The 11,008-nt window shown below is 40.0% G+C and overlaps 1 protein-coding gene across 1 annotated transcript; it reads left to right on the forward strand.

Annotated features, from left to right (window-relative positions):
- Nucleotides 1–281: 281 nt before the first annotated feature.
- Nucleotides 282–839, forward strand: LOC306645122 (interferon alpha-4-like; the record flags this gene model as incomplete). Its single annotated transcript, XM_079112439.1, has 1 exon — nucleotides 282–839. The coding sequence occupies one exon, from the start codon at nucleotides 282–284 to the stop codon at nucleotides 837–839; it is 558 nt and encodes a 185-aa protein (XP_078968565.1).
- Between the last annotated feature and the right edge of the window lie 10,169 nt (nucleotides 840–11,008).

Consider the following 11,008-nt stretch of genomic DNA (forward strand, 5'->3'; position numbering starts at 1 on the left):
CATTTCAGTGAAAAATGATTCTCAAATGAGGTCTGGGGACAGGGGAGGAGGAACACATAATGAAAATATGGTTTGGAAACACTGTTCTAAATACATGTAGTGAAAGCACAATGGAAAATAAAAACAGAAGTAGAAAGTTCTAGGGGTTGACATTCAGAAAATTGAAAGTATATTGGTTCCTATTTAAGACATGGGACCAAATCAAGAGTTTCAGAAAACCTAGAGGCAAAGGTACAGAATCACCCATCTCAGGCAGCCCAGCAGCATCTACAGGAACCACAATGGCCTTGCCTTTGGCTTTCCTGCTGCCCCTGGTGGTGCTCAGCTACAAGTCCACCTGTTCTATGGGCTGTCACCTGCCTCAGATCTACAACCTGGGTCTTGAAACTCCTGAGAGAAATGAGGAGGGGGTCCTGATGCTCCTGGAGAAAATGAGGAGAGTTCCCACCTTGTCCTGCCTGAACTACAGAAAGGACTTTGCCTTCCCCCAGGAGCAGTTGGATGGTGAGCAGGTGCAGAAGGCTCAAGCTGTCTCTGTCCTCCACGAGATGACCCAGCAGGTCTTCAACCTCTTCAGCACCCAGGAGTCCTTTGCTGCTTGGGAGAAGACCCTCCTGGACACATTCCTCACTGGCCTCTATCAGCAGCTGGATGACCTGAAAGCCTGTGTGACCCAGCAGGTGGGGGTGGAAGAGGCTCCCCTGAGGGCTCTGAGGAGGTACTTCCACAGGCTCACTGTCTACCTGAAGGGGAGGAAACACCTCCCTTGTGCCTGGGAGGTGGTCAGAGCAGAAATCGTGAGATCCTTCTCTCATCAGCAAACTTGTATGAAAGACTAAGGAGTAAGGAATGAGACCTGGTCCAACAGGAAAATGCTTCTCACTGAGGATACGCCTTACCACACTCCCTCAAGGTCTGCCATTTCAAAGACTATCATACCTGCAGTAATTTTCACAATAATCAATTTGTCAGATGTTTCCAGGATTTTGTGCAACATTGGTTTTTGTTCTACAGGCAGTATACCCTTACATCCCTGCAGCTGTGTCTATTTATCTTTTAAAAATATTTATCTATTTAACTATTTATAAAATTAATTTATTTCATCTATTTAGTATTATGCATATATTTACAATATGAACAATAAAACCAGTCATTTTCTTTATATTTCATTGATGTTTTGCATTCTTCATTCAGTACTTCTTCAATTTTCTTAACTCTTTACATCTTCAGGAGGACAAGAAGTTGGAGAAATATGTATTTTCATTATTTTCCATTTAAATTTCAATAGCAATGAAAATTTTTGTTCCAAATGGTAATCTCTATATTGAGTTAATTTTGTGCACATCATTATATTTGCTTATAGAGAAGTTGAAACCAACAGAAAATCAAATAAACTCTGGATATGATGAAAGAAAGTATGAAAATCTCTCCTAGAAGAAAAAAAAAAATAACCGAAATTCTCTGACTCATCTTTCTACTTACTTCTAAGGGGTTTCTGCTTAGATAACCTCCCTGTTCTCATGAATTACCCCACTTCTATGTATTTTCCCTCTGTAGTGATGGTTTCAATGCACACAACAGCTTACTGAAATTCTTGCATAATTTCTGAAATTTAGTTTTTACTGATTACATGAAAACACAAAAGGATGCAGATGCGTGGGATATCATGCTATGTTTGATGTAATATTTTAATTGGGTTACACACATTCACCTCCTTGAACATTTATAGTGTCTCTCTTGTGACAACCTACAAGATCCCTCCCCCAGCTTTTTCAAACACACAGTGGTTAAGTGCATGTCCACCACATCCTGCAATGCCCCCCAGCTTCTTCCTCTTTTCCGGTTTTAATGTGGAGCCCATTGATCAGCTTTTCCCATCTTTCCCCACCTTCTTCTGTGTTTGGCCTCTGGCAAGCACCACTGTGCTCTCAGCTTCTAAGAGAAGCTTCTTCCTGTCCTGGCTCATTTCACTTTACATGAAGGTCTCCAGTTCCATCAGGCTGCAGGATCACAGGTTCTCATTATGTCTTTTGGCTGAATCATGCTGCATTGGGTGGTGCTCCTGCTGCCGGCATCTGCCCCTGACGCTCCATTTGTGCCAGTTCTCTGGTTTGTTGAGGCAGTGTACATTTTAAGGTCTCCTGAGGAATCAACTGAAAATTTGAAATTATCTAATCTCAATTAATTCTTATTCTGTCAGGTTTTTATTTTCATCTATCATATGAAAGAAGAGTTTTTATTGCTTTTTATACAGATTGTGTGGGAAATCACTGTTAATAATTATACACATCATTTAACAACAGATAAATCCATAATCATAAAGCTATTTACCCTTTTCTATAACAATTTTAGGAAATACATGTTTTAACAATCCACTAGCTTATTTTCCACTTTGATATATTAGTTTTCTGACTGTAAATCTTGCTTATTTTCATTTTCCTGTAGAGAAAGCTGTGTGAAGAACTCTTTATTATTTCCTTCCTTCTGATTCAATTTATTAAAAAATATTTTATTTAGAGACAGGGTCTCCACTGATTTGCTAAGTGCCTTGCTAAGTTGCTGAGGTCAGCTTTGAACTCATGATCTTCATTCCTCAGCCTCCAAGGAAGGTGCTGGGATTACAAGGCATGTATCACATTTTTTCTTTTCGGTTTTTGCCGTGCTGGGATTTGAACCCAAGGCATTGTGCTTGCAAGGCAAAGCACTCTACCAACTGAGCTATATCCCTCATATAGGAAAATGATTTTATGAATCTTATAATCTTAGGGATTAAAAACAAATCCATCTGCAATGAATGTAACAGTCTTGGGGCACTTCCATCAGAAGGTGGAAACATGAAACTGGATCAAAAAATTTCTCATCATCAATATCCAAAGTTAAAAGTAAAATGTGAGTGAAAACCATTCTTAAAAAAAAAAAAGATGACACCATTGCATCTATCAGTCAAAGACAGCGAGCCACAGTTCAAGTATTTGGGATGAAAACATCAGAATTTCAAAATAAGTAATATGAACTAATTTAATGAATTATTACATGTGATATAGGATTCTACACTTAGTTTAGGTTGAACCTGAACACAAGTTTGATTCTTAGAATTCATTAATCATCTGTGGGAGTCAGTCTTCCCAAATGGAAACTGTAGTTGCATGTATCTAACACTAAAACATTGAAAAACACTTAGCAGAGTATCCTACATTGAATTAGGGTTTAAGGGTGAGATCTAATTCATCATTTATTCTTTGAGCTTGTATAAGAAAAATGAACTCTCTAAAGTCACTGTTTCTGGTGAGAAAAACAGCTACATTTAAAAACTTGAAATGAGAGTTGTCCCAGAGAAGACTTGCAATAGATACACTTTGACATTGAAGGTAAGTTTGATTAATATTCAAATTGAACTGGTGGTTTGTAAATGTCTTGTTAGAGACTAAAACTGATGTTGGAAATACGTATGTGTGTGGTGGGGTGAAAAAATCACATGGTATATAATATACAATTGTTGGTTACATATGTGTGTGTGTGTGTGTGTGTGTGTGTGTGTGTAGGTGCGCAAACACATGTCATTTGTGGATTGTGATACCTCCCCCTTGTTCCCTACGTTTCACTGGGATTACAGGTGCATGCTAGGGAGTAATCCAAGTGGCTAGGGGGGCTGAGGCAGGAGTTCAAACTAGCCTCAGCAAATTAGCAAGGCCCTAAGATGCTGTCTCAAATTAAAAAAAAGAAAAATAAAAAGACTGAGATGTGGCCTGGGGGTTAAGTGCCTCTGGGTTTAATGCTTTGTATTAAAAAAAAAAAAGAAGAGGAGAAAAAACATAATGATAGAGTCACAGAGTAAAATGCAACTTTGAGAATGAAAGAATATATTTTCATATCATTGATCACACATATCAGACACATGCTACCATATGGTCAACCTGAAGACTTTAAGCTAAGGGATATGACTTTATAAAAATAATTGTTGTAAAAAAACAGCATGGTATTGGCACCAAAATAGCCCCATGAAGAACAATGAAACAGAAGACAACACACAGAGACAAACCCACACAAGTATAGTTATCTCTTTAGGCAAATGTGCCATAGACACATGCTGGAAAAAAATAGCTTCTTTAACAGCTGGTGCTGGAAGAACTGGAAATCCAAATGCAGCAGAATGAGATTTAACCCCTATTTCTCACCCTGCCCAAAACTCAACTCAAAGTGGATCAAGGACCTGGACATTAAATGAGAGACTGTGTGCCTCCTAGAAGAAAGTGTAGGCCCAACTCCCTATCAGGTCAGCTTAGGAACCATATCCTCAACAAGACTCCTAAACTGCAAGAAGTAAAATCCAGGATCAACAAATAGGTTGGAATCAAACTAAAAAGCTTCTTCACAGCAAAGGAAACAATTAGGGATCTGAAGAGAAGCCTTCCAGAATGGGAGCAGATCTTTGCCAACTACACCTCTAATAGACCACTCATCTCCAGGATATATAAAGAACTCAAAAAAATTAATATGCCAAAAAACCAAAAAGCCAATTAATAAAAACAAAAGGAACTGAAAAGGCACTTCACAGAAGAAGAAATATGATCTATCTATCTATCTATCTATCTATCTATCTATCTATCTATCTATCTATCTATCTATGAAAACATGTTTAACATCTCTAGCAAGTAGAGAAAAGTACTTTAAAATCACACTGAGATTCCATCACTCACTCCAGTCAGAATGGCAATTTTCAAGAATTAAAGTACCAATAAATATTGGCCATGATATGGGGAAAAAGGTACACTCATATATTGCTGATGGACTGCAAATGGGTGCAAGCACTCTGGAAAGCAGTCTGGAGATTTCTCAGAAAACTTGCAATGGAACCACCATTTGACCCAGCTACCCCCATCCTCAGCATTTACCCAAAGGATGTAAATTCAGCATACTACCATGACACACCCACATCAATGGTTTATAGCAGCTCAATTCACAATAGCTAACTCTGGAATCAATCCAGGTGCCCTTCAGCAGATGAATGGACAAAGAAAATATGGTATAGATACACAATGGAAAATACTTAGTTATAAGCAAGAACAAAATTATGGCATTTGCCGGTTATCAGATAGAACTGGAGACTATCATGCTATGTGAAATAAGCCAATTCCAAAAACCCAAAGGATGAATTTTCTGTCTGATATTCCAATGCTAACATACAATAAGAGGAGGGGGAAGAATAGAAGATATGTATCAGAACAGTGACCCCTCCTCACTCTCTCAGTAGCTTCCTGAAAACTCATGATTTTTTTAAAAAGTAATTCTGGGAGGTGTCCTGAGAAAACTGAAGAAAGGACCCCTTCTTGTGGTTGTCTAAACTGTAGACTAAGTCAGGCAGATTTCTGGATGCAAAGTTCATCTCCTTAACAGAAGTGAAATATGCATGTATATCCCCTTGTGGATTCTCATGCCTGGCACATTCTTTCCCTATTCTTCTGGACCACAGTCTTTATTAGGAAATCACCATAATCATCTGCCCCTTTTCTATAATCTGTCTCTGTTTTGAAAGCCTTCAAATCCTCCCTCCCTCTAGCTTTTCACATGCACAGTATGTTAATTTCGGTACAGTCACCACATCCTGCACTCACCCACCATCTTCTTGTTCCTTTCCAGTAGGATGTGGCACTCACTGATCAGCATTTCCTATCTTGCCTCACCTTCCACTTTTCTCTGGACTCTGGTAAGCACCACTCACTCTATACTCCTATGATATCAGTTTGTTTTCAAATGTGAGTGAGATCCTGTGGCACTTGTTTCCCTGTCCTGCTCAATTCATTTTACATGGTGATCTCCAGTTCCATCCATGCTGCAGATCTCAGGTTTTCATTCTTTTGTGTGTATGAATAATATATCATATAGCATGTAATGTATAATTATTTTAAGATATAATTATAATACACATATACATATGTGTACACATTTTCAACCCTAAATCCCTGGATCCTATCATATGTCACTCCTATATCACTAATAGTTTCCTCCCTTTCTGGTTCAGAAATCTCCAGTGTTAGTGGCATGGTGGTGTGTGACTGTAATCCAGAGGTACTCCAGGACGAGGCAGAAGGATGGTAGGTTCAATGGGCAGCTCAGTAACCTAGTCAGGCCCTAAGCATGTAGGGAGACACTGCCGTCAAAATCAAATTGTAAAAAGAGCCTAGATGTGGCTCCTTGGTTAAGTGCCCCTGGGTTTCAATCCCTGGTATCAAACAAACAAACTAAACCAGAAAAAAAATCCCACAAAAACAACCAAGAGTGATCTCCTCCTTCATTTCTCATTAACCTGCCTGTGTATACATCTGCTTCTTGTTCTATTATGGTGTCTGGCTGTAAATCTTCTCTGGAATTGTATGAAGTCACCAACTGAAAGCAAGAGTTGAATAAAAGTTCTAGGCTTGCCAGAAACTTATAAGAGAAGTTCTAGTTCTTCCTGTTTAATATTTTTGAAAACAAAGGAATGTAGTTACTACAGTGATGTAACAGTAACTGTGACAAATAAACAAAGTGAAAACATGATCTAGTTCACTCTGGAAGCTATTAGAATATGGACAGGAGAAGACAGCAGCCTATTGAACTAGATGGACAGAAGAAGAGTTCATGTCTGGCAATCAAGCGTCTATTCTATGCACAATTCTGTGTCCTGGCAGAGACATTTTTTCCCAATGCTAACATAGGCTATTCATCTGGAAGAAAGTGACCACAATACTGGAAGAGACCATTTTCCTTAACTTTCCTTCTCAAAGAGGGAAAAGACTCCCAGCCATTAGCAGGTAATGTCCTCTTTGTGCAGAGGACAGGCCTGTGGGAGAAAGGGTCAGAATGCTAGCCTTGCCTACAGCGTGCTCAGCCTTCCAGAGTCTCCTAGCCCTTTGGTCTCCCTGCACGGTGTGTAATGCTAGGAGGCAGGAGAGCATACCTGTTGGATATAGGAGATAGGACAGCATACCTGAAGGAAATCAGGGAAATTTAAGTGACTAGTCTTACAGTTTTATTCCTAGAAGATCACCCAGCATGACTGTATGGTTAAGAGAAAATTCTCCTTTGTAAGGAGGGATTGAATCCAGGGACACTTTTCCACTGAGCCCCAAACCCAACCCTTTTAGTTTTATTTTGAGACATCTTTCAACTTGCAAGTTGCCTAGGGCCTCACTAAGTTTGCTGAAGTTGGCCTTGAACTTGTCATCTCCTCCTTCCTTTGCCTCCAGCATGCCCAGAGAAGAGACAATTCTTCCTGTGTCTTTGAATAATGCCTTGGAAGACTTACTCCACCTTGATTCAGGAGTAAGAGACAGCAAGGACCAATGTAAGGGGATTTCAGAGAATGCAGAAATAGCCAGCTTAGGGCCTGTGTAAGAACCATTAGGAAGACTCTGGGAAGTTAAGAAGTTTGAGTAATGTTGTTATTTAAGAGTATGGTCAGGATTGCCTGTGAATTGGGAGCTAGCAGGAAGGGGCTTGGAGTGAGGGACGGATCACTCAAACTTGAGCTCAGACCACAGACCCAGTGTTTAGAGTAGTTCTTTTCCAGATGGGAGGAGGGAAGGGATGGGAAACTCAAAGTTAGAATTCAATGGATTATGTATTTTGTATTTTTCTTCTTTCTCTTTGTACCTATTATGGGATACTCAGTTTAGGAGAAGGCAAAAAAAAACTTTGCAATTTCTGCTTTGCCCTTGTGGTGGTCTTCCTTTCTCTTCACATCTCTGTTTCTGTCTGTTTCTCCCTATACCTCTCTCCCATTACTTAACACCTTTCAACATTATTGCCCTGTTCATTCTTTGATTATTTTTAATGTTGTTTACTTCTTTAACATCATCTTACTTTTATATTCTTTTTCATGTCATGCTTCCTGTGCAAAAATTGCACAATTTGGCTCTGTATTCTCAACTGAAAAACTCTCTGTAACCATCTTCTGATCATATCCAGATGTTAACTTCTTAGATAGTGGAAAGTGTTGGAAACCAAGGTGAGGAAGTGGTGAAACTGGCTGCTGGGGTACTGTCTCAGGCTAGGGAACAGACTAGAGAAGGACACAGGGAGACTGCTTTTGTTCTGCCCTGTGAGTCTATAAAGCATCTGCTGGAGAAGTCTTGGCTCTGTGTGTGTAAACAAGAGGGTGAGGATGGCAGTACCTCAGCCCTCTCTGTCTACACCTCACACTGCCAGGATAAGGATGGCCTCTTGAGCACAGAAAGAGAGTACAGAGACAAATATCTGCTCCTAACGAACTGGTAAATTTTCCAAGAGCCCTTCTGTGCCACCATGAGGAGCCTCCATGTAGGTCACTGCACAGAGGGCAGGGTTTCATTTGCTTAGAAAACCAATATACACATCAAGACCAAGAAGAAGCTGAAAGGATCAATAGCAGCTTGAGAGTGATAAGGGAGAACACAGGTGGTTGAATCATTGACTGGAGCAATGGTTTGGTCCCCAGGAGCTGCAGCAATATGAATAGGCTTCTTTGAGGAATGGCTCAAGTAATTTCAATTCAAAAGGAGAGAAAACCGAAGTAGATGTTGCAGCACTCTCCCATGGAGATATGGGCAACATCAACGCTCCCAGCACAGGTGACAGAGACCATCCCAAATGGAAGGGAATGGGAGGGGACAAGAGTGAGTCCCATGAAACCAACAAATGAACACAGCATGGGGAAAGTTATTCATGGAGTCAGGAATCTCTCACATTTTTATCAGCAGGTAGCCTCCTTTTAAAACAAAACAAAATGAAAAAGTACTTGAGCAGAAATAATGCTGGTAGATAATTGAGGAGCAGATTTAGCAGGACATGGAGCAGGGCCTTCCCACCAGGACAGACATTAGCAATACACATATTGGAAGGTTGAAATTTCTAAGGGCAGCAGACTTTCATGATAATTCATTTATTTAATAGAATTGATTGAAAAGAAGAAACTGGTGGGCCAATAATTTTATCTTTCCATTGGATGCATCTGCACTGAATGGATGCACAAAAGATGTTCAGGGTTTGGAGCAATTCCTGAGGATTAGAGTCAAAAAAAAAAAAAAAAAAAAAAAAAAAGACAAGCAAATAATGTCCTTCATTAGTAAGTTTTTATCACTTTCTCATTTAATATTAGTTTTAATGTTTTATTTAATTCAATGCTGCCATGTGGCTTTATAATTTTCTAATAGAAAGAATATAGAAGGCTAAATACTGCCAATCATTACATGCATTGTGGCTGAGTTTAGAGTGAAAATCAGCAATTCTTTGGGAAGTAGCCTTTAAAGAGCCTTCAAGGCTTCTGTGTAGAGAGAGCATCATAGTCTTCCATCATGGTCGTACAAAAGGTATTTTCAGCACTGGCAATTGAACCAATGGGTAAAAAAAGAAACAGGAGAAGAGATTCTTCCCTGAACACTGTCATAGACAGCATGATGAGGTCTGGGCAGGGCTGGAGGGGTGTTTTGACCTTTGGGAATGCAGACTTCCTTACACGTACTGTGCCATGTTATTACCGAAGGCAACGATTCAGAGCCTAGGTGATGGGCTATGGATCCAGAGGACCATTGAGTGCTGGTGTGTCTGTGTGTGAGTGCATGTGCGCGCATGCGTGTGTGTGTGTGTGTGTGTGTGTGTACACATGTGCATGAACTGTGGATTGAACTCAGGCTGGCATTTGTTAGGTGCACACTCTACCACAAAACTACATCCTTCAACCCTAGTGATTTTATTGATTAATCTTTATTTTGAAAGAAAACACAAGAGGAAAAATTAAATAGGTTTTCTGAGATGCAAAGTTAATGGGTTACTTAATTTAGTTTACTGTATTTCATTGGAGAAATCACTCCTTGATTTTAGACTATTTCAATGGAGGCAAAATCTTTTCTGTTAAAAGTGTTTGAAGGATGTGTTGTCTCATTTTCTTTAGATTATGACCAAGTTGGAATGCAGAGCCAAGGCCAGACAGGGAAAGTGTGGTAGTACTGGAGCCTGGTGACTCCCCTCTCTTCTCCTAAGGCTGATCACATCTAGATTAATTGAGAGAACAGTCAGGCACTCCAGTGACTGGTCTTTGAATTGCTGTTAGTAGTAGGCATTTCCCTGCCTTGGGCACCTGAGCATTGGCCCTCAGTCTTCCCCTCTGCAATGGCCCTGGTGCTGCACTCTACTGCATTGCGTGTGGCTAAGTGACACTCTGCCACTAGTCACAGGAAAGTTACTTCCTTCTTTCACTTCCATGAAATTATGACATCCTTTTCTCTTTCCCTTTTACCCACAAACTTTCTAGTTTTGCTTTTTAGGAAAGTTGTAATGAGAAAAAAAATTCGATAGAGCAAAGCAGGGCAGCCTTTCAATTTTCTTTACTTTCCATTATTTGTCTAGATTCATCATAAGAACCTAATGCATGAGCAGCAAGACAAAGCTTTAAGTAGAATGTTCAAAAAAATTAAATTGACAGGCCACGCGTGGTGGTGCATGCCTATTATCCCAGTGACTCAGTGGGCTGAGTCAGGAGGATTGAGAGTTCAAAGCCAGCCTCAGCAATGGCGAGGTGCTAATGAACTCAGTGAAACTCTGTCTCAAATAATACAAAATAGGGCTGGGTATGTGGCTCAGTGGTCAAGTGCTCCGAGTTCAATCCCTGGTACGCCCCAGACGCCCCCATCCCCTCTGCTAAAAAAATCACAATGACAAAAATCAGAAAAAGAAGGAGAGGAAAGAAGGCTTTTTCTCCCTGATATAATAGTCTGGTTCTCACCACCCTGCACTGTAAAAGTGAGACAGAGCCCAAGGAGCAATGATCCCCAATGAGACCTCATTGACTGTGTAACTGACTGAAGGCATTGTGTTTCTGTAAGATAACTTCACAAGAAGGACATTGTCATTCATGAGTACTAGCTGCCCAGCTCAGAAAATCTGAGGAAAACAAGAGTTCTAGAAAGTGGAAGAATGGGACAATAAAACTAAGTGGCAAAATAAATGTTAACTGTCTATTGGAGGTAAAATGATTCTGATTAGAAAAGTCCAC

The sequence above is a fragment of the Sciurus vulgaris genome (genome assembly GCF_902686455.1).
Source record: "Sciurus vulgaris genome assembly, chromosome: 15".
NCBI lineage: Eukaryota > Metazoa > Chordata > Mammalia > Rodentia > Sciuridae > Sciurus > Sciurus vulgaris.